Raw genomic sequence first — 24,560 nt, 5'->3', positions numbered from 1 at the left:
TGCAAATCAAACTGAGCAAGAACATTTCTTTCGAAACTCCTAGGAACTGTAAAGAGCAAAGCAGAGATGCCCCGCTTGGTAATACACAACACTTGGCTGTAACTTTACTCAGGGGAGGCCAAGTGGCTCGGGTGCATCAAGTCTTTGAGGGGGAGCCAGACTCCCTTTTCTTAGCCAGGTATTGCGCCAAACGGCCACTGAGCGTCCACAAGCCAAAGGCTGAAAAGGAAACAAACACGAGAGGCGGCGGGGCGGGGCCGGCCCCTGTTCTCCCCACAGCGAGCAGCCAGCCCCGCCCCACTCCCGCAGCGCTGGGACCCCAGCGGAGGCCGCCCCCAGCCGGGCCCGGGCAGCGCCGCTCACTTTGGTTTGTAAATGATAAAGGGGGGGGGGAGGCGCGTTCCCCCCCTCTCAGCGTCGGGGTCATCAGCGCCCGCGGCTGGACCCAGCTACCCGCCACACCCGCTTCCCGCCCAGCGCGCCTTACGTCACTGCGAGCGACCCGCGTGCCAGCCGGCCGGCGTCTCGGCCCTCTTCTCTCACGGCCGCAGCCCCGCCTCCGCCGACGTCACTCCCCTCCCTGCCAATCAGCGTGCGAGGCGGCGGGACTCAAAACTTGTAACGGCCGCGCGCGCGCGCGGCGCAGGGGAGAGCGAAGCGGCGGCAGTGGCGCGAGCGAGGCGGCGGCGGGGTGAGTGTGGCGGGCCGGGCTGGGCGCGTGGGGGAGGGGTGGCGGGAGGGGTGACAGGGCTGAGCGCGGACCCAGCCGGCGTGGCCCGCCCAGGGCTAGACCCGCGCTGCTGTACCGAGCGCCTGGAGCTGATGGGAGGCACCAGCTGTCAGCAGCGGCGGCTGTTCTCTCCCGGGCTTTGCGTCTCTCGTGGCCTGTGCTCGGCGCTGCACACGAGCTCTGGGTCGCCCATGAAACCCCAGCTCTCGTTGCACAGATGCCCTGGAGATTGACTATGGGGGTGGGGGACTCCTAAGCCCAAAGCTGATCTTTGCCCATCAGTTTCCTGACGCCGGGGAGAGGCTGCAGCCTTGTTTCAGAAAACAGCCAAGGGGCTTGATCCTCTTCCCCTTGAAATCAGCTGGGAAGTCTCCTATTGACGTCCAGGGGCTAGGACGACGCTCTTGGAGACTCTAGTAAACCGAGCAATCCATGAAAATACACTTGCTGCACTCCCCTGTACTGCGAGTGCTATGGTTGTGTGTCCCCTTTTCTGAAACTAAATCATTGGCTGTCAAGTATCAGGGGGTGGCCGTGTTAGTCTGTATCTACAAAAACAACAAGGAGTCTGGTGGCACCTCAAAGACTAACAGATTTATTTGGGCATAAGCTTTCGTGGGTAAAAACCTCACTTCTTCGGATGCACCGAAGAAGTGAGGTTTTTACTCACGAAAGCTTATGCCCAAATAAATCTGTTAGTCTTTAAGGTGCCACCAGACTCCTTGTTGTTTAAATAATTGGCTGTGAAACAAGCAGGCTGCCAGCCTGTACCTAGCACTTCAACTTGATTGATGTACCACAGAAGTTTACTTTAAAACGTGGCACTAACAATGAAAATGTAAAGACCAACTTCTTTTCACCCCGTTTCTCTTTCTAGCGGACATTTGAAGAAATAAAGTCGACAATCCATGGAATTCATGTTCCTCCTTCTTTTATTTAAAAAACTATACCTAAACATGCACGTTTTAATGACTTTGCAGTAGGAGCACAACACATAGTTGTCAACGTTGGCAAGATGATTGCTACACCTTTAAAAAATACAAGGATTTCAAAATCTCACATTTCTTCTAGCAGAAGAGGAGATATGCCTTTGCAGGCAATCTTAATGAGCAACATACCGTCAGGTACTATTACTCCTTTAAAAGATTTGGTGAAATTTCAAGATGCTGGTCTGACTACTTCTGCAACAAAAGAAGCTGTGCTCCCTTCAGTTTTACGTGACTTCAAGGAAAACCGTGCACGAGAGGCAGGAACTTCCAAGAAAAGGGAAGGTATTTTTCAGTCCACATTAATAACAGACGGCACTTATGTTAAAGAATTTCTTGACCTCAGTGAAATAAGGCCAGATTCTGACACTGTAGCAGTACAAGCTGCATCTTGCCAGCAGCAACAGATCTTGCCACTAAAAGACAAAAATTTATTGAAACGCAAAGCTTGTGATCCTTTAACTCATGAATCTCCAGCAAAAATCTTCCAAAGAATGAAAGCCAAGGCATCCCATGAAAAGCAGCATCAAATGCCATCTAAGGGAGCATTGTTAGGGACAAATTACAACAGCGATTTGATCCTGACTCCTGCTACGAAACTTGTCCATCAGGGAACACAGGATAAAAAATCCAGTGATGAAGAAAACCAGCAAAGAGCTGGCAAGGTACCTGATAGACAGATCCAGTCAGGGAAAGGTTTGTTGCATAATATTTCCAAGATGCCTGGTTATATTACATCTCCAGTAAAATGCAAGGATGATGGTGGTATCTGGCTGATCTGTATCACTGTAATATAGTGATTGTGTGTCTGGAGGGATGGATCAAGCTTCAGGGAGCAACCAGTACACACAGTCATGGATTTCTATTCCATCAGGTGTGCTATGATTTGTAGGGTTTTAGAACTGGGAGTATGCTGCTGTGGAGGGTACTTCACATACCCACAGTGTCCCTGTGCTGTGATATCTTAGAGGGAATGATGTGGTTTGTAGTATCTTAATGTGTTATGAACAATATGAGACCACTATTGTCATAAAATGTTCTAGTAGTTTTGAGCCTTTTTATGTATGTATTCAGGCTGTGTACAGGCTACAGCTTAACTCGGTATAAGTTGCATCACGCAGGGGAGTGAATAAGCCACCCCTCTGAGTGATGTAAGCTACATTGACCTAAGTTCTGTTGGTGAGAGAGCTTCTCCCAGGGATGTTGCTACCATTGCTCGCTGGGGCTGGAGTAATTAAGTCCATGGGAGAGCTCTAGCCTCAGAAGGAAAAAAGCATAGAAAACTTAAATGACTGAATTTGCCTGTACAGAAGTTTCTCATTTCTACACAGTGACAAAGGAGTGAGAGGAACTGGCTGGCTCCCTTAAATGTTCATTTGCAGACATCTTAATGTTTTTGGGTTTTTTGTTTGTTTTAAAGGTGTGGAATTTTTTTGAAACTAAAGTAATAACAGTTTTGGTTGTTAGCTGGAATCTGCTGTTCCATTGGGGGTTAGTAACAGCACTATTTATTAGGGGTGAAAGCCTGATCCCACTGAAGTCAATAACAAAGCTCCCATTGACATCAGTGGGTCAGGATTTCACGCTGGTACTTTTAAAAGATTTTTAAAAGCTGAACTGCTCATGTAGAGAAGAGATCTAAGACAAAAGAGGAAGAAGACGGGAGGTAAAAACAAGAAAAGAGAGAAACTGTATCTCATCAGACTGTGCCTGTTCCTAGGCATAAATAAGTAGCACTGCCGTTTCCTACTCCAAAAGACAACTCTGATATTGGCAAGTAGAGGGAATATTAGGAGTGAGCCAAATTGGGTCTGTTGGGAAGTGGGGCATGACCTTTATTTAAAAAAAAAAATTAACTTTTTAATCGAACAGTTTCACACTTAGAACAAATGGCTAGTATAAATCCTGGTGTGTGTGTGTTTTTAAGTTTGAAATACAAGAAATAAGAGAATTCTTTATTTTTTCATTTGTGAAGCTAATGTTCTATGAAATGTATATTTAGTCTACTAATTTTTAAATGAATTACTAACAATTTCTGTTATGCTGTTATTCACTCCCTGAATTTAAGAGAACATTTTTCTTTTAGCACTGCACTGCACCAAGATAGTGCGAAACAAAAATGTGGATTCCCTTGCTGTGGACACTCTGGTTTCAGAATCTCCTCAAAAGTTCTTCTTGCGCATAAAACAGAAAGTGCAGAAGCAGCAAAAAGGTACTTTTCTTGGCAGTGCTGGTAGTGGTTCTTAAAACAGTGACTGGTTTCTTATGTTTCTACGTTTGTGGGTATTTTAGATACAATACACCCTTGCCATAACAAACCCATCGGGATGAAACCATTTGTTCATTTTAGTGAAAGAGTCCTGCGGCAGGGGGAGGGAAGGCAGCTGACTGCGATAGCTGCAGAGGCTGGAGGAGTGGGCAGCCATGGGAATCGAGGTGGGCAGGGCCGGCTCCAGTTTTTTTGCTGCCCCAAGCGGCGAAGAAAAAAAAAAGATAAAGCTGCAATCGGCGGCAGCTCTACCGCACTGCTTCATTCCTCGGCGGCAATTCGGCGGCCGGTCCTTCCCTCCAAGAGGGACTGAGGGACTTGCCGCTGAAGACCCGGATGTGCCACCCCTTTCCATTGGCCGCCCCAAGCACCTGCTTCCGACGCCGGTGCCTGGAGGTGGGATCCAGGGACTGGGTTCATTATAGCAGAAGGTTCATTATTATCAAGGGCATTGTAGCGAGTGTGTGCTGTAGTTACAGTATCTTCTCTTCCCTTCCCCATCATTGCCCCACCACCCAGGGCTCAAGCTGAAGACGAGCAACTTAATATTGTGGGGCCCTAGGCAGTTGCTCTGCTTGGAACCCCCTAATGCTGTCCCCAATTTTTAATCTACTGGATACGCAGAAAACAGGCGGGCCGTGGAATTATTTTGGCTGGGGGGCTCTAAAGAAAAAGGTTGAGAACGCCTGCACTGGACATTTTGTCTATATTTGTACCAATCCTTCATTTTGAGATGGGTGGGTGTATCATTTATCTTGTTTCTTTATATAAAAATTACTTCTCATGACATCTGATCCCAATTCTGGAGCTTGGTATTATCTCCTATTATCTTGGTATTATCTTCTCCCTACTATATAAACTTCTCCCTACTAGCAGTACTATGTAAATTCCCATCTATGTTGTCTCTCCAAATTCTGCATATGTGTGGGCAAATGGGTGAGGTAATCTTTCTTATAGGACCAGCATCTGTTGGTGAGAGAGACAAGTTTTTGAGCCACACGTCAGGTCTATGTGGGCAGATAGAAAAGTTCTTGGAGCCTCTATACTTCTGCATACAAATTTCAGACTTCTGTGTTCATCACTTTATCACTACCAATTTAGGAGCAGTTTGGTAAGGACAGCAGGTGAGGATGGTTGAAGTGGCCTTTAGCACCAGAAGTCTTACTTGGAGCTCCTGCATGGGCCAACTCCACCATGCAATGTCTGAGATTGAAAGGCTGCTTGCACCTAGTAGTAGCAGCTGAGTTGCTGGCTTGGGGTATGTGGAAATCTTTGTGCCAGCTGATTGGAGGCGGGGCAGGGGAGCTGTAGTTTCTACTCAAGATTCATTGTAATAGAATCAGATTTCTGGTTTTATGAATGCAGGTTTGCTTTTCTTGAAATAACATGAGTTGCTTTGCCTGAATTTTTTTTTTTTTTTTAATTGGGCAGATCCTGCATTGTCAAACCAAATCAAGCAAAGTATTTCTTCGACAATCGTGAACAAGCCCTTAATCAAATCTGATTTTGCCAAACAAGTCAGTAACTTTAATGGAGAATGTACAGTTAACAATACCAGCAACAGTCAGGATGATGTTTTTCTTGTGGAGCCAATTGATGCTGATGATGAAATGTCTCAAAATACTGTGATTGATACTGTGAACGCAAATTCCGACCCTTCCAAAACTGGGGCTCAGTTAGCAGAAAGGTATGGAAGTGGAGAAACAGTATATGCCAGTCCTTATCGAGAAGGAAGACTATTACAAGATAGCACCTGGAAAACAGCTCAAGGAGTAGAGAAGAAATCGGAGACTGACACTCAGAGGCCCACACAGTGCTTCTGTAGTATTATGTTTTCTTCTCCAAAGGTCCACATACCAAGAAAACGAAAAACAAAAGGAGATTGTAAGGCCTCCTCAAGCACATCTCACATAGATAAAAATGATGGCAATGCAAATAAACAGGTGGGAACGTTTGTTCCTTTGTGGAAGGATTTTGTATTGAAAAATTCCTTCGGATTTGCTACAACTAGTGGTATTTGTTTAGTTTTTTTGTCATATATAGCAATAAATAAGTATAAATACGTATCTATCCTGTGGAATTCATAAGCTTCATGTGTGTCCTTTAGAAAATTTGCAGGCTGTCAGTCCTGTAACTACTTGATCAGAGACTTCATAGAATATCAGAGTTGGAAGGGACCTCGAGGTCATCTAGTCCAACCCCCTGCTCAAAGTAGGACTAATCCCCAGACAGATTTTTGTCCCAGGTCCCTAAATGGCCCCCTCAAGGATTGAACTCAACCCTGGGTTCAGCAGGCCAATGCTCAAACCACTGAGCTATCCCAGACTGGGCCTCATGTGATCCTGTTTGGTTGATCAAACTTGTTTATGCTTAAAAATGGTGGTAGAAAGAAACAGAAATAACACTTTACACTTTTTTTTATTAAACAAAACTCTAAACCCAAAATTGGTATTTATTCCCAGCTTTCGTTATTTTAATATCTATTTAATATTAAACATTAGAACATTCTGATTGGATGTAGAGAAAAACCTTGAAAGGGAGAGATGGGAGATAGACACTACAGGCAAGGGATCTGGGGCAGACATCACTATACTTTTTTACTGCTTTTGCAGCCAAAGGAATCAATCCTGTGTGGGACTCTGAGCCCAGAGGTCTGCATTAGTGCATCAAATTCTAGGATTACGGTCAAAGTCTAACATTTCAAAAGGCAAAAAACCCTAAATCCATTACATCAGGCAGGGAGGAAAAGAAATAATAAAGAAAAAGGGATGTCGTTAATTAATTTACATGTTAGAGGAATTTTTAATAAATACAGTTTTCATAATGGAATGATCCATTTCATAAAACTCTCCAAATCCTGTGTGCACGCGTGTATGTGTGATGTTCAATATAAAATTACTAGCCAGTTTCCAAAAGCGATAAGGCCCTTGAAGGTCTGCCTTTAGTAGGCTGTTAGGTTCATTGTCTGCACCTGAGGCATGCACTGAGAGTTTACTGATACTCACTGTGCTGTGCATTTTTACTATAATATAATCAGTAAATACAACTGGAATCACTTTAACTCTTTCTTAGATGTGTCAATTATTGGATTTCTTCAAACAATAAGGGATTAAAGGTGTGAGGGAAGAGTTGGTGTTGGAACCTTTAAGAGTTTCCAGGTTTTAACTGTCTAGAAGTTTTGGAATCTAACTCCCCTAACTTTTTTAAATATTTGGGTTTTTTAACTTTCATTTTTAAATTACTGTCAAATGTGTTCATATTTTTTAGTTGTTTAATATTTTGAGGCATCTGTTTTCAACTTTACCTCTACCCACACTGGAAATAGCAAATTAATGTGTTATTTGGTCACTTTTTCATCTCCTGAGAGTATTCAGATTGTCAATTCACTGTTAATATATGTAGGAATTCTTGGTTTTAAACAAACATTATAAAGCATTTATTTTCTTAAATGTTACTGGTTAAAGGATATTTAGTTTGCTTCTTATTTTAATGGCTGTATAATTGGCATATTAAGTGTACCTATAATGTATGCTGTTTTTCTTTAACTTAGTCAAAAATCTGCCTGAGTGAGTGGAGGATTAAGGTTATCAACAACAATACTGCTGTGTGTGTAGAAGGAAAACGGAGGTAAGTGATGTTTTGTTCCTTCATCAAAGTTGCACATTTCTGTGGCATAAAACATAGTTTTTTATTCTCATTTCTGTATCTCAATTTCACAAATATGCATCATCCTGGCATCTCCACTACTGAGTGGATCTGGAAAGGATCACGTGCACCAAAGACTAGTCTGTCTCAGTTTAACCCCATTACATAGGGCTGCCACTGCTGCTGACAATGGCCCCCCACCAACTTGTGCCTCCCTCCACTTACCAGAGAGAGTTTGGGGGGTGGACCCAGTGTTCTTAAGTCTAAGAAAGCCACGTGCACAGCTGGTGAGAAGGTAGCCTAGAGCTTCATTCAGCAAATACCAAGTACACTCTCCTGTTCTGCTGTGTTGAGGGAAGAGAGCACTTCAGCAACATAACTTAAAGATCTCAAGGACTAGCTATCCAGTCTGTCATAGAATCGTAAGACTGGAAGGGTCCTCAAGAGGTCTAGTCCTGTCCCCTGCACTCAAGGCAGGACTAAGTATTATCTAGACCGGGGTGGGCAAACTTTTTGGTCCAAGGGCCACATCTGGGTATGGAAATTGTATGGCAGGCCATGAATGTTCACAAAATTGGGGGTTGGAGTGAGGACTGGGGGTGCTGGCTCTGGGGTGGGGCTGCGGATGAGGGGTTGGAAGTGCAGGAGGGTGCTCCGGGTTGTGATTGAGGGGTTCGGCAGGTGGGAGGGGGATCAGGGCTGGGTCAGGTGGGAGGGGGATCTGGGCTGAGGCAGGGGGTTGGGGCGTGGGTCAGGCGTGCAGGCTCTGGGCGGCGCTTACCTCAAGCAGCTCCAAGAAGCAGTAGCATGTCCCCCCCGGCTCCTATGCGGAGGCGTGGCCAGGTGGCTCTTTTGTGCTGCCCTGTCTGCAGGCGTCGTCCCGCAGTTCCCATTTGCCGTGGTTCCTGGCCAATGGGAGCTGCAAGGGCAGCGCTTGGAGTAGGGGCAGTGTGTGGAGCCCCCTGGCTGCCCCTATGCATAGGAGCTGGAGAGGGGACATGCTGCTACTTCTGAGAGCCGTGCGGAGTGGGGCAAGCCCCTGACCCTGCTCCCTGGCTGGAGTGCCGGAGTAGGGCAAGCCCCAGACCCCGCTCCCTGGAGGAAGCTCGAGGGTTGGATTAAAATGTCTGCAGGGCCGGATGTGGCCCCCGGCCTGTAGTTTGCCCACCTCTGATCTAGACCATCCCTGACATGTGCTTGGAGTTTTTTTTTTTTTTTTTTTTTAAAGTAGATTAGACAGTGATGGAGATTCCACAACCTCTCTAGGCAATTTATTCTAGTGCTTAACTACCCTGACAGTTTGGAAGTTTTTCCTAATGTCCAACCTAAACCTCCCTTGCTGCAATTTAAACCCATTGCTTCTTGTCCTATCCTCAGAGGTTGAGAAGAATTTTCTCCTTGTCACAACTTATTCTGTACTTGAAAATTATGTCCCCTCTGTCTTCTCTTCTCCAGACTAAACAACCCCCCCCCCTTTTTTTTTTTTCAATCTTCCCTCATTGTCATGTTTTCTAGACCTCTAGTCATTTTTGTTGCTCTGGACTTTCTCCAATTTGTCCACATCTTTCCTGAATGTGGCGCCCAGAACTGCACACAATGCTCCAGTTGAGGCCATATCAGCGTGGAGTAGAGCAGAAAGAATTACTTCTTGTATCTTGCTTACAACACTCCTGGTAATACGTCCCAGAATGACGTTTGCTTGTTTTGCATCAGTGTTACACTGTTGACTCATTTAGCTTGTGATCCACTATGACCCCCAGATCCCTTTCTGCAGTACTCCTTCCCATTTTGTATGTGTGCAACTGATTACTCCTTCCTAAGTGGAGTACTTTGCATTTGTCCTTATTGAATTTCATCCTATTTACTTCAGACCATTTCTCCAGTTTTTCCAGATCATTTTGAATTTTAATCCTATTCTCCAAAGCACTTGCAACCCCTCCCAGCTTGGTATGGTCTGCGAACTTTATAAGTGTACTCTCTTTGCCTTTAACTAAATCATTGATGAAGATATTGAGCAGAACTGGACCCTGAACTGATCCATGCAGGACCCCACTTGATATGCTCTTCCAGCTTGACTTTGCATCAATATCTTGATTCAGGGGTGACTATGAAAACAATAACCAGCAGCCCTCTCCTGTGTCCTTAATACCTACAACCTATCCAGGATCTGGTTCTATGTGTGAGGGTTTATGTTCCTTATCTTTTATCCTGTCTTACATAACTGTGGATGTCCTCATTATCCATAACAGGTAAACACATAATTCATTTTTTACTCCTGTTAACTGTGCTCTTGTATTCAGTGATATCTTGTAGCAGTGAATTCCACAGATTGTGAATTTTTTTTTAACCACCTCAGGCAACTTACGGAAGGTTTTTCAGTCTGAAATATGATGCCTTGTAATTTCATTGTATGTTGCCTTATTGTTGAATTCTGAGAGGGTAAATAAGAGCACCTTATTTAACTTCTCTGTACCCGTTGGTACAATGTCACCTGTCCTAATTTTTTGAATTTCTTCTTATACAAAAGAATTTCAGTGTTTCTACTCACTTTGTTTCCTGTCTTGAGACCCTTTTTAGTCTGCTGTAACTTTTTGAAATGTGGTGACCAGGACCAAGTACAGTATTCCATGGGAGGGCATACCATTAACTTAAATCTTGGCATAGATTTACAGTATTTTCAAACTCCATTCTTTATACGTTGTTGTAGTTGGTTTGCTTTTTTTGTGAACAGAGCAGCTGTTTTCACTGAACTGTTCAGAATGGCATTTGAATTCTTCTTTTCCTGAGTGGTTACAGTTAATTTAGAACAATAATGTATTTGAGTAGCTTACCTTATTCATTCCCGTTTATCACTTTGCATTTGTCAGTATTAAATTTCTTCTTCCGTTGCACTCCTAATTCGCTTAACTTTGTTAGATCCCTCTGGAGTTCCTCAGTCTTTCAAAATCTTGACTGTGCTAAATAAGGGCCTGAATCCAGTACCCATTCAAGTCAATGGAAAGGCTTCTGTTGACTTCAGTGAGAGTTGGATTGGGCCATAAGTTTGTATCACTGATGATCTTGATACTTCTCTGTTCATTCCCTTTTCCAGATCATTAATGAAAATATTTAAACACCAGTCTGATACAGAATCTTGGTATTCTCATTGTTGAAACTTGAAACCCCATTGTTAATCATTTTCCCTAACAAAAATGAACTTATTTCTATTTATTCTGTCTCTTCAGAGATATGAAAGAACTGTGCTGGCATAGTAATGCAGTTGTGGAACGCATGGCATCCAACCAAGTTAAAACAATATCTGGCAGCATCTACGTGTTACAAGGAAATGTAAACTCTGTTTCCATGAGACAAGAAGGTAAGGAAACTCATTTGAAATTTAAAATGTCTGGAGTGTGTGAGAGAAATAAAGGCAGAGTGACAGTTCTTCTGTAAAATACAAACAAAGGCAAGGTTAAAGGTAATCAGCAAATAAATTGACTACATTAACTTCAGCAACTTATGCTGCATATCCCTGCCAGTTGGACTCAGTGGGATATTCAGCACATACTGTAAAACTGACTTCTGTCCTCAGCTTTTTAAATCCTTTGCTGTTCATTCCTGCTGGCATCTGCTCCATTGTGATATTGCAGCCACTAGGAAACCCAGCTTGGAGCATGGAACTAGCCAATAGGTATGTCAGACAGATTTTTTTGTTTAAATTGCCTGATTTTGCAAAATTTCCCTTTTTATAATTTGGAAGTGTGTTGGTTTTTTTTTTTTTTTTTTTTTTTGAGGTTTTGTGTGTTAAATGGATCATAGGGCCTTAATCATAAAAGAATTGTATGCATATTGTTGAAGATAAAATATGAAAACTACATTATTTGCAGTTCATCTTTAAATGATTAATTACTAGATTAGTAACATAACATGAAACATTACTTTGAAAACCGTCCTATAGTAGACCCAATAACTTTCACGAAAGTACCTTTATAGTTTGATTTAGTAAATGTTTGATCTTTCATATCAGTGGGAATATGATCAATTGCATAGAATTTTCCTTTTCAGATTCTTTTCTTCCCCCCTCGAACATGGGATTTTTAAGAAAATTCATTCACAGCATACACAAGTTAAATAACTTAAAATGTTTTCTTTTTCTCTGAGAGTGATACCCATTCTTTCAAAATGAATGGGTAATGACTCTCCAGCAAACCTTTCCAACCAGCCATGATGTCCTATCTTATAGTCCCCCTCCCTCTCAAAATCCTCACCCAACCCTTCTTAAAATATGTATACACACACACACACACACACACACACACACACACACACAAAAAAGTCTGGGACAATAGGTTAATCTTACAGCATGTCCTAAAAGTCATCAGATCCAGGCTTCGGTTAACCAAGTGTGAAGTGAACTCCCAAAACATCCTGCTGCCAGCCCTCTGTCAGTTATACCAGAAAATTATTAGTCCAAGTGCCTCTGATGATCACAGCTGCCAAAATATCGCAGGGATGAAAGGCAGTATCTATGATAGAATCCCAGCTCGTTCGGGGCAAATACACATAGTCCTTCAGTTTAAGACCAGAAGGAATTTCTAGATTATCTAGTCTGATCATTTAGTCTGAACTATATATCACAGGTTGCCAAAACCACCCAGCAATGGAAATGAGACTAAAGTAAATGAGACCAACAGGAGACTAGACCCAGGTGCACCAGTGATCAAGATCCCTGCAAAGGCAGGGGAATGATTAAATGAAAGAGTCCCAGATAATTCTGGCAAGTGACCTGCACCCATGTGGTGCAGAGGATGCGAAACCCCCCAAGGTTACTGCCAATCTGACCTGGGGGAAAATTCGTTCCTGACCCCAGATATGGTGATCAGTTAGATCCTGAGCATGGGAGCAAGAACCAGCTAGCCAAGCAGCTGAGAGAGAATATACTGTCTGTATCTGTAACTTATTTTGATTTATAAATCTGAGATAATACAGATACCTGTTCTGAGTTCTAGGACTACTTATAAGACTTAAAATTGATAATAGCCCATGGGTGGGAAGAAAATAACATTTAAGCAGGTTAAGTCCAGTCCTCTGCCTATCCAATCCTCATTCAGCTCCATCATTTAAATACCTGCATTCTATCTTTTGAGGATGAATGAGTTTTTCAGCATGTCCAGGAGGCTAAGAAATGTGGGCTGTGGCAGGCTTGGGTGAGGAGTGAATTCTGAAGTTAGACACCTCATTGTGAGTGTCTTGCCAGAAACCCCTTCTTATATCAAGATGGCAGTATGGCTGGGGAGAAACATTGCCTGTTAGGCAACCTGGACCTAAACCATTTAGAGCTTTAAAAGTCTATGCCAGCACTTTTAATTCCACTCAGAAGCACACAACTGCAGTGTGTTTCAGTAGAATAAAGCTCCACTTAATAAGCAAGTTGCCATATTCTGTACTAGCTTCAGCTTCTCAGAATGTTCTTGAGGCCCCAAGCAGAGAATATTACAGAGGTGACAAAGGCTCAGATAAGCATGAGTACAGATGGGGAAAAATGCACTCTTTGATCTACAGATTCTTCCTGAGAATCTAATAGCAGCCATGGCCTAATAAACCCACTGAATTGTAAACCTGATTCACAAATAGTGGCCACACACTTTCAATTAGTGGAGCATACATCATTTTAGCTAATGCTACTCCTACCCAACAGTGTAATCTCTGCCTTGTCCACGTTCAACCTCAGCCAGCTAACCCCAATTCAAACCCAGTCTCTTATTGACACTGGTAACTTCTAGAGCATCAGTGGAATTGACCATAATGATGTCTTCAAATCAAGACTGGATGCCTTTCTGGAAGATAAGCTTCAGTCAACAGAAGTTATCGGGCTCCATAAAGGGGTAACTGGGTGAAATTCTTTGGCCTGTGATATATATAGCAGGCCACACTAGGAGATCTAATGGCCCCTTCTGGCCTTAAAAATCTGACACTCTTTGGAAGTGCAGTGAGAGACTCTCTATTCCATGTCCAAATGGAGACAGCTCAGATTAGCCACACTATCCGAAATGGTTCAACTATATATTGCTATGCAAATGCTATGAAAGAGCCCCAACAATTGTCTTTAAATGTCTTTATATTCCAGTTGATTGAACTCAGGTGGGGATCTCTGCCCCAGTGCTCTAGTCATTCTTCCGCTCACTTCATCCAGCACAAGTCTTCTGTACACTAAATGACCTGTTAGGGTGACTCGAGGGAATTCAGCATTTACTAGTCACTGCATAAACAGTCATGGACAACTGCAAAAGTGTAATGGTTATCCTGGGTCATGGATGCAGTGATGACGTCCCTAACCTCCAACCCATTTCCAAACACTACATCCAGAGTGCAGCCAGCTGCATGCAGAGTAGCTTTAAATTAAATTGACTTACACCCATTCTTATGGCAGTATTTTCAGTATTCAGCTTAGCAGTTTGCCCTTCGGTGAATTAATTAAAGGGCACTGAAATAATTGACTATATGTCTGTTTCTGTTTCGTGAGGGTGTGGGAATTGACTACAGTTCTTTTTTCTATATACAGTAGAACCTCAAAGTTACGGACACCTTGGGAATGGAGATTGTCTGTAACTCTGAAATGGGAGTGCAAGGTCTCCACAGTGGGGGTTGCGGGGGGAAGCTCGGGGCTGCAGCCGGAGTGGGGCGGGGCTGCCAGGGCTCTGGGCAGTGGGGGGGCATTGGGGGCTGCAGCTGCAGGGTGGGGAAAGGGGCACCAGGGCTTCGGGGGTATGTGCCAGGGATCGGGGCTTTAGCTACAGTGCGAGCGCTGGGGCTGAAACCATCGCTTCCCTCGTAGCTAAACCCCCAGCACCCTCTGTGGGGCTGAAGCTGGGAACAGAGCCGCAGGGTTGAAGCCTCGAGCCCTGGTGCTTCTGAGGGTCAGAAGCCCCAAGTCCACCCAGAGCCCTGAACTCCTCCTCCCTCCCCCTCCACATGGCTGCAGCCCCAACCTCCCAGTGAATAAAGCCCCAAGGCAATACAGTATTTGCGGGGAATGTTTTGTTTTGTTTTTTGTTCTGTGCTGCTGCATGATTGAGGACTTGCGGTTTTACAGATGTCCGGTTGACTGGAAAGTCCATAATTCTGGTGTTTGTATCTTTGAGGTTCTACTGTCACATGTAATGTACTACAACTTATGTACTGCTATCAGTGAACCAAATTCATTATTCAAATATCCTTCTTTCTTACTGTGAAAGGGGGGAAAACGCAGTATGCTGTTAAAATTTTAGCCATTATTAACACTCTCCTTTGTTTCAAACAGGATTTCCATACAAATTCATCAAGAAGTTTACATTTGGATTTCCAGAACAATGGAAACAATATGTTGAGAATTTTCTTGAGGAACTAAAGAGGTAACTTTTGGTAGGCCTTTATTTTGCTCAGTGCTAATTTAATAGTGTAGAGTGAATATTTGTTTTTTAAAAATACGTAATAATACAACTGAGGTTCAGTAGATGTGTATTTAGACTAAGTTCTAAGTAAATTCTTAGTAACCAATGTGTTAGATGGAAAATAAAGTTTAGCAGGCTTTGTCTACTCTGTGTCTGTGCGCGTGCGCAAGAGTGTAAGTGAAAGAGAAACCAGTGCAGCTACACTGATTTAGCTGCAGTGGTGCGCCACGTATACCCATTGCACTAATGCAGGAGGACTTGCACTGGCTTGGCTTCTGGTGTAGTTTATTAACACTAGGGGTTTGAATCAGTGCAGCTGCATTAATACAATGGCATGGGGTTGTGGGGACGGGAAGAACAGTGTATAAGGCTTTTCATTCGTGATTTTTTGTGTGTGTTTGAATGGTGTAAAATAGGATTTCAACTGAAGTTCTTTAATAACATTTAAGCAATATTAAGCAGTGACAGATTTTGGTTTCCTATTTTTTTTCTTAAACTTAAAAATTAGGAAAGAACAAGATACTGATGAGGCTGGCAATGAAAAAATCAGTTCTGTGGAAATGGATATGTTGGAAGAAGAGGGGGTAACAGGAGACTTAAAAAAACAATCTAGAACACAAAACACCACTTATGAAGTAGCATTGAATGATAACACATGTGAGTACTTCCTCCCACCCCCCTTTTTTGTTCTAAATTGATAGTAATTTAAGTGGTTAAATGACTGACTTTTTTTCTTAATATTTCTCATTTTTAGAATTGTCACAGCATGAGGTTGTTTTTTTCCCAATTGTAGTGGCATTTCTTTCTCACAATAAAGCTCAATGTTCTATTAAAATATTTGAATATGAAGGGACAAATTTAACCCACAGTTTGTGGGGAATGAACCATCAACATTGGTTTGTGTTGTATAACTTAGACTATGTGATGCTTCCACATTCAGGGAATGAAAGATTGCTAGAGGGTAACTTCCTTGTAAGTTTTTATTTTACTCCCTTTTATAAAATGAGTACATTGACAATTGCAATTCCTGTTGCTCGCAGCCATTCCAAATTCTCTCCTTTAAAATATTTCTCCTAATCTCCCTTAATGCATAGACCTCTCGCTCAGCCTCCATTTTGTGCTGATTTCTTTCTGAACCTGTTAATTGTTATGAACCATTGTTAGACACATGAGGTGGGTGAGCTAATATCTTTTAGTTGGTCCAGTAAAAGATATTACCTCACTCACCTTGAGTCTCCAAATAACCTGGGACTGGCATGGCTACAACTACACTGTATGAACAAGTATCAGAGGGGTAGCCATGTTAGTCTGAATCTGTAAAAAGCAACAGAGGGTCCTGTGGCACCTTCAAGACTAACAGAAGTATTGGAGCATAAGCTTTCGTGGGTGAATGCACACTTCATCACACTTGCGTCTGATGAAGTGGGCATTCACCCACGAAAGCTTATGCTCCAATACTTCTGTTAGTCTTGAAGGTGCCACAGGACCCTCTGTTGCTTTTTACAGATTCAGACTAACATGGCTACCCCTCTGATACTTGTTCATACAGTGTAGTTGTAGCCATGCCAGTCCCAGGTTATTTGGAGACTCAAGGTGAGTGAGGTAATATCTTTTACTGGACCAACTAAAAGATATTAGCTCACCCACCTCATGTGTCTAACAATGGTTCATAACAATTAACAGGTTCAGAAAGAAATCAGCACAAAATGGAGGCTGAGCGAGAGGTCTATGCATTAAGGNTGTCTTGCATCTGAAGAAGTGAGGTTCTTACCCACGAAAGCTTATGCTCCCAATACTTCTGTTAGTCTTAAAGGTGCCACAGGACTCTGTTGCTTTTTACAGATTCAGACTAACACAGCTACCCCTCTGATATGTAAATGTAGTATTCTGAACTTGCAAACGTTGGTTAATGCCTGTAAGATCATACTCAAGATTACTTTTAAAATACAGTATTTTGATGTTTTTAAAAAAACAAAACTATCCTGCTGCTAACAAGGTTTTTTTTTCTGTGTGTGTGTGTAGATATGACACCCAAAAGCAATTCTGTGCAAAAAGACCCAGATGCAAGTTACAGCCGTAGTGGTCGGCGCATTAAACCACCATTGCATTACTGGTGTGGACAACGAGAGTTTATTGATCGTAAACTAAATGTTACTATAGAAGAGGGTGGAAAAAACTACTTGAGTATTGTAAGACTTTTCTGCATGTTTTTACCTTATCATTGTTCTATAATTGTTTAAAAAGTATCGAAGTTAAGATGACTTTTGTATGCCACAGCCTATTAAGTCAGTAGTTTTTGAACTTTTTTCTATTGTGGACTACTTTGTAAGGATCACTTCTTGAGGCTAAGGATGGTTCAGTGGTGTGCATTCAAGCTTGGTACTTGGGAGATGTGGGTTCAATTCTGATCTGCCACAGACTCCCTTGTATTATCTGGACAAGTTATTTAGGGCTGGATTTTCAAGTGCCTAAAGAGCCAGATATCTGCCTCTGTAGACATCTGAAATCCCTTTTGAAAATCTGGCCTTTGATTTCTCTGTGCCTCAGTTCCCCATCTGTAAAATGGGGATGAAAGGGCTGTGCTATCTCACAAGGGTGTTGTGAGGATAAATACTGTGACACTGCACCCCATATTCCTCATAGTTCTATTATGATATGATTATGGCATAATTAAGATGCATTTTGTACAAGATAAATCATGTGAGGTGTCATTGGAAAAGTTATGATTTGCTGAATATGATTATCCTATTTGCATGCATGTATCATTTTTGTATCTAAAGATAGCTCAGTGGTTTGAGCATTGGCCTGCTAAACCCAGGGTTGTGAGTTCAATCCTTGAGGGGGCCATTTAGGGAACTGGGGTAAAAATCTGTCTGGGGATTGGTCCTACTTTGAGCAGGGGGTTGGACTAGATGACCTCCTGAGATTCCTTCCAATTCTATGATTCAAATATAGTTATACCCAGGTAACACCCACTACTCTAAATAGCTGGTTGTAAAGGGCCTATTCAGGGTAATGGGCCATTAGAAAGACGAATAGGCCTTAGGAGAAGCTTATCCCCCACTGGATGAGCCTTCCTGAGAACTCTCCAGACAGCATGTAAGTAATGGCTGCTCTGACTCTACAAGGACATGTGACCAGGCCACGTGATTCTGGACTCCATCTTGGGATATCAGTATTTTTTCACAAATTGGTCTGGGAGCCAAGCTTTGCAACAAAAAGGGTACCTGCCATATGCTAGAGCTATATAAGGCAGGGAGTGACATCATCTGGGGTTCTTCACGTCCCACACAAGACCACCCCTGGAAACACTTGAAGAAAAAAGACTGAACTGGGGGAAATGCTGGACCCAGGCTAAAGGGATTTCTAGCCTGTGTATAAAACATCCGGGGATTCCAAGCTGCAAAGCAAGTGTAGCTTGTGCCTTAAGAACCTACAAGTCTGCATGTACCATCGGTTAGGGTGAGAATCTATCTAGTATATTAAGCTTACTTTGCATTTTTTGTTTATTTGCTAGTAATCTGCTTTGATCTGTTTGCTATCACTTATAATCACTTAAAACCTAGCTTTTGTAGTTTAAATACATTTATTTTATATTTTAATCCAAACCAGTGAGCTTTCACTGGAGTGCTTGGGGGAAAATCTCTGCTTGATTATCACAAGTGTGCATTGTTCTCTTTACATTGAGGGAGAGGCGGACCGGGTATTAAACTCAATATACTAGCCAGATTTGAGCAGGGCAGGACAGTACTGCTCTGGGGTCCTAGGCTGGGAAGCTGGCTGTTAGAGAGCCTGCATGTAACTGCAGTTGGGTGTGTCCCTACCTGTGTGAAGCCTGGTGAAAGTGCAGGTTGGCGGGCTTTGGCACTTGTTTGTCACAGCAGCTCAGTGTGAGAGGGAGCCCAGGCTGGTGGATCAGAGGGCTCAGTGGTACCTCAGTTCTTTGTGGCACCCTGGGGGGAACCCATCACAAATACATCAGATTGTGAGGCTCTCTCATACTATGGTAACGGGGGCCATATAAGCACCTGAGAGAGATTTCTTTGCAACCTCAAAATGCTCATTCCACAACTATATTGATTATATTAAAAATGTAACATTAGGACAGCACTAAAGAGAGAAGATGAAAATAAACTCATGCCAGTGCAGTAGCATCAACATTTTTTATCTGTGCTGTTTAATATAGTTTCCTCTTAGTGGGTGGAGAACTTATCATTCGTTAGGACCAAATGTTCCCTCTTCTCCTGTAGCTCTTTCTGGTCTGATCTTCCCCAGTCACTTTGCAGTTTGGGTCAGTCTTTTGGGTTTGGAACTGCTGGCTAATTCTAACACACTAGGCAAATTTGTTTGTGGTTGAATTTAAGTGAAAGGAAGATACTGTTGTTGTTTCTTAGTTGTGCATGGGCTTAAATGGGGCTGCTGTTATGTTGGGGGTTTTTTTTAAGCTTAATTGATCTAAAAAGCCTCTGGAAACCTTAAGAGGACTGGACTTTGCTGTAATAGCTAGCTGGTGCCATTGCTTGAAGATGCATTGCTGCTTTACCATTGTGATATAAACGGCTCCATAGACCTCCGTTTGAGACTCACTGTCTTAGTTAAAGTGGTCCTATAAATTAAAGGAAACCTGATCTACTATTTTGGTCTCACTGTGGTGTCCCTTGTGGAATTTGAATGAGCATCAACATTTACAAATACTAGTGATGCAGTATAGCAAAACATTGTGCCCTATAGTTTATTACTAACACCTCCAGCCCTCCATCTCAGAGTGCAAAACCAAGAATTTATGGCTCGTTGTTCCGTACTGGTTTTACTATAGCTGATGTGTATAATCTCTGGCAGACACATTTATTTTCTTATTTTTCAAGGTATGTAGTAGTAGTAAACAAGCCAAAAAGAAAACCATTTCCAGCTCTCCAAAGAACAACAGAGAGGATACAACAGAGACAAGTGAAGGAAAAACTAAAAGCCAATCTAAAGGTAAGAATGGCCATGTGTTTGCTAGCTACTAAGTGCATTCTCCCCCCCTTCCCCCCCGAAGTAATTGTAAATGAGGAAGATAGTCTATTAAATGTGGGCCTATAACAAAACCACTATGATGGTGTTGATATTAAGAACTTTTAAAATCTATCTTGATTGCCAGTTGATTTTTTTTAATAATTAAAGCAATACTGTCCACTAGTTTTATACCAAAAAGAATGATAGGTGGTGTGAAAATAGAGAGGGGATACAAACTTCATGAATAGACAGATTTACTATCTGTCATAAATTGAAATGGAAACAGGTTGATTAAAATTTCTGCTACTATGCTGTGAATCTGAACACATCAGATTTGGTGTTGTCAGTGTGTGACACTGAAAAAGGAAAGAATAAACAAAAGTTGACCAATCTAGCTTCACTTTGCAAACTGAGTGAAGTGCAGAAAGTAAGCGGCCTGTGTAAATAGGAAAACGTACATTCGATCATCAACTTTTAAGTCTTTTTGGAAATATACAGTAAACCCATAAAACTAAGTTTAAAAACACAAGTTAGTGTCCTTTTTGAAGCAACTAGAGCCTCCTATAGAATTCTTTATTGTGTGAAGGGAATATTTTATTTTGGCTGGATCTTATCCAAAATAAAACTCATGTAGCTGAATGATTTAGACTGAGTAAAACAGTAGCATTTTCTATTGACTTTCTTATGTTCCATATTTATTCAGTTCCTTCATGTTGGAATTAACTCTTCAAGATTCCCTTTGTGGTTTTGATAGTGCCCCATTCTTGTGAGCAGAAGGGTGTTTGCATTTTTAAATGGAACTACTTCCTAATGGACCAATTCTGCTTCTGTTATGACGTGAGGGTTCCCAGTGACTTCAGGGAGCAGAACATGTCCCTAAGCAGTTGAGGGAGTAGGATTCTTATTAATTGAAATACCATGTCCTGATACAAGAACTTGAAGAGACAGATGTAATGAATGCAACACGTCCTCCATGACCTAGAACAGGCTGTCAGCTTACTTGGTGGCAGAGATTTTTGGGGATCGGATCCTCCTTGCCTTACTTGTTACAAGTAGGTTGACTTGTGCAAGCAAGGTGGATTTGAAAGGGCTTTCGGGGATCAGGATGACATACAATCTTGCACTTGTTTATGACTAGAGCTGCCTGTTTGTCACAGCAGTGGAAAAGTCACATGCACCGTGATTTCTCTGTCTGTCTGTGATTTTAATAAAGCACCCATGAAGAGGGGAAGGCCTGGTGGGGAGAGAGTGAGTTCTCCCCATATTCAACCCTGGGAGTGGTGGCTCCTGTGTCCCTACGAATCCTGAGCAGTGCTATCGACCTGTGCGCTAGGCTGCACTACCTGGAGTGGGGAGTTGGGTCCAGCTCTGCGGGGAACAGGAGCCACCACTGCCCAGGGTGAGTGTGGTATGGGCTCAATCTCAGGGACCCCCCCCGCTCCAGGCCTCTCCTCCTCATTTGTCAGTCTTTTTTAAAATAAAAAAATGAACCTGTGCCTTTTTCTGTGACTGCTGGAAATTTATATTTTTTTTAGTTTCTTGGTTGAGCATGAAGTTACATTTTCTTCCAAGAAAAAAAGGAACTTCCACGTTCTTTGATAGTCTGAGCATGGTTCCGCTCAAGCCTTACTTATTAAAACCTCATCCCAAGCCTCTTAGCCATAAAATCATAATAATTGAACTATCTATTTTCTGATAATTGGGTTCTTTAATTTAAACTTGAAATATATTTTTACTGCTCACTTCCGTGAGCATGAAACGTGCAGTGAGGCTGTTCTATAGATTTCTTACTGTACCTAACTGAAAAGTATAAAGATGGAAAAATGTGTTTATGGTGTAGATTGGGGGAAAAAATTCCATGTTTCTCTTTGATCTGTGCAATTCACTATAAGTTATTAGCATGAAAATGTCTTGGAACACAACTGATATATTTAACTCTTATCTAATGCTTTTCATCCATAGATCTCAAAGTATTTCACAAAGGAAAATCAATTTCCCCCTTTAAAATGGGGATGATATTTAAAAATAATAATAATAATAATGGAGATATCCTATCTCCTAGAACTGCAAGGGACTGAACTCACAACCCTGGGTTTAGTAGGCCAATGCTCAAATCACTGAGCTATCCCTCCCCCCAAGAAGACTTGCAAGTATCCTCTAAGGTCACTGAAACAGTACAGAAAAGTTAAGTATCTTGACCAGGGTTCTGCAGCAAGTCAGTAGCAGAGCCAGAAAAAGAGCCTAGGTCTCCTGCCTCCTCATTCAAGTGCCCTGACTGCTGGACCATGCTGCCTCACACATATACTAGGTAGCATCAGACTTTCCAGAAGGGTTTTGAAAATATAAGCTTCCTCCGTGGAGTCTCAGTAAATGGAAGTATATGCAAGAGTGCATAATTGGGCCCATAGGATTATATTGTACCCTCCCGAGGCATAACCCCCGAATGGACCAGAGAGCTCAGAAAAGTTTGCCATTTTCAGCTAAGGCTCATGTTGAGTATGAGGTAGCACCATAGCCTTCAAATGCTGGGCAATTAACTCCCCCACCACTGGAAGGGATGTCCATGCCAGGTGACTGCAGCTTGCCTATCCCATATCTGTCTCATGTATGGGACAGGATAGTACAGAGTCGGAGTAAATGCTGCTTAGCGGCACTAATTCCCACTGGTTTTACAATATTTTTTCTGTATGTTTGGGAGGAAAGCTGGCGTCTGAAGGCAGCTGCTTCCTAGCCCAGCATGAATTGCTGGACACCCTCCTGACCTGTGGAACCCTAGTCTCCTGTTAGTCTGATGGAGAGGCTTCTGTGGAGTCAGTGGATTTGCACACTGGGGAGTTGCTGCTTGCCTCTATCCTGTTCCACTAGCTTCTGCCAGTAAAAGTGGAAGGGAGCCTCCAGCTTTAACCATTGTACAAGGGGTTCAATGTAGCTGCTGTAGGGGGCGTAAGGTATAGTTGTTTAACAGCGTGCAATGCTACATCACAAGTAAAACCTGTCTTTGTTTTCACATACACCATCTGTATATAATATTTTTTCTTTTAGGAAAAATCTATGAGAAGAGAGCAAATTTCAAAAAAGAAATTGGGTCCGGTGACAAAAGAGACTCGAGACGTTTTATTTCAGATCCTGATGAAAGTGACTTTGAAGCTGAACTTAAAAATATTGATAAAAGAACTGTTGTATTGACACCCTTGAAGCATAAAAAGCTGTATCAAAATAACCTAACATATAATAGCCAGACTGCAGAAAAAAGTGCAGAGCAAAGTATTTCAAAATATGGAACTGAGACCAGAAATTGCAAAACAAACTCAAGGAGAGAGCTAAAGACTTGCAAGTATTCTCTAAGGTCACTGAAACAGTTTTGCCAAGACAAACTGTCTACGGAAGAATCCTCAAGCAAGGATGAGGAAGACTCCAATGAAGATATCCCTCTGTCTATCAAAAGGAAAACAAAACCCTCTTTGGAAAGAGAGATTCATAATTATAAATCTTCCTCCGATGCTAAGAGCTCACAGAGCGATACAAAGAAGAAATCATCGGAGCAAAGAAAAATAGAAAATTCTGCAGCCACTTCCTCCCACAACAGACAGTTAAGGATAGATCTGTCTGATCAGAAGAAACAATCAGAAGTGGAACCTAAAGGGAAGGCTCCTGCTGATGGGTCCAGCAGTGCCCCTTTGATTGACAGGAGAGTAAACACAAGAAAAATGAGTTTCAACCCTCCGACGTATGTGTTTGAGTCAGAAATTGAAACAGAAGACTGTGATAGAGAATTTCAAAGAAAAAAAAAGAAATCAAAAGTGTCTGCCAAAAAACCTGATTGCAAGATTATCAACAGTACAAAGTCTTCAGCGGTGAAGTCAAAGGAATCTGACAAGAGAGAGGAGCAGAATTTCTTGGAGTCTTTTCCAGGTGCAACTGAAGACTGGACTGAGAAAGAACTACAGAAGCTACACAGGCAAGCGGTTATGCTTGGTAACAAAAAACAGAGCAATTTACCTGGACTTTTAAGCAATGTATTAGACTTGATTATTTAGATTTGCTTAGCATCACCTTGATTACTTTTCAGTCAAGGTAGAGTAAGATGTACCAATTACACTACTGTGTGTTTAGCATTCGCTTAGACTATTCTGTTTAAATTTTTCATGTTTCATTTTCAGTCCTTATCTCTTTCTTAAATTTGGAACTGTCTTTTTCAGACTTTTTTTTTTAAAAAGGACCATGAACTTTGAGTATTTCTCCAGACAATACAATTCTATACACCAGGGGTAGGCAACCTATGGCACGCATGCCAAAGGCGGCACACGAGCTGATTTTCAGTGGCACTCATGCTGCCCGGGTCCTGGCCACCAGTCCGGGGGGCTCTGCATTTTAATTTAATTTTAAATGAAGTTTCTTAAACATTTTAAAAACCTTATTTACTTTACATACAACAATAGTTTAGTTATATATTATAGACTTATAGAAAGAGACCTTCTAAAACATTAAAATGTATTACTGGCATACGAAACCTTAAATGAGAGTGA

General features: G+C 42.2%; 1 protein-coding gene across 2 annotated transcripts in view; it reads left to right on the top strand.

The window, feature by feature from the left end:
- Positions 1-1,585: 1,585 nt before the first annotated feature.
- Positions 1,586-24,560, top strand: part of MIS18BP1 (MIS18 binding protein 1) — a 37,074-nt gene continuing 14,099 nt past the window's right edge. The window contains exons 1-10 of one of the 2 annotated variants that reach the window (XM_034769875.1): positions 1,586-2,412; positions 3,803-3,928; positions 5,417-5,928; positions 7,536-7,612; positions 10,855-10,985; positions 14,910-15,000; positions 15,548-15,696; positions 17,062-17,228; positions 19,905-20,016; positions 23,077-23,992. In XM_034769875.1, coding sequence (XP_034625766.1) covers positions 1,746-2,412; positions 3,803-3,928; positions 5,417-5,928; positions 7,536-7,612; positions 10,855-10,985; positions 14,910-15,000; positions 15,548-15,696; positions 17,062-17,228; positions 19,905-20,016; positions 23,077-23,992 — 2,948 coding nt within the window. In that variant the 5' untranslated portion in view covers positions 1,586-1,745. Of the gene's footprint in view, positions 2,413-3,802; positions 3,929-5,416; positions 5,929-7,535; positions 7,613-10,854; positions 10,986-14,909; positions 15,001-15,547; positions 15,697-17,061; positions 17,229-19,904; positions 20,017-23,076; positions 24,010-24,560 lie in introns of both variants that reach the window. The other variant, XM_034769876.1, reaches the window with a different exon arrangement.

Source organism: Trachemys scripta, chromosome 4 (genome assembly GCF_013100865.1).
Source record: "Trachemys scripta elegans isolate TJP31775 chromosome 4, CAS_Tse_1.0, whole genome shotgun sequence".
Taxonomy (NCBI): Eukaryota; Metazoa; Chordata; order Testudines; family Emydidae; genus Trachemys; species Trachemys scripta.
Note: the sequence above shows the minus strand (reverse complement) of the source record. Positions and strands in the feature narration are given on the sequence as shown.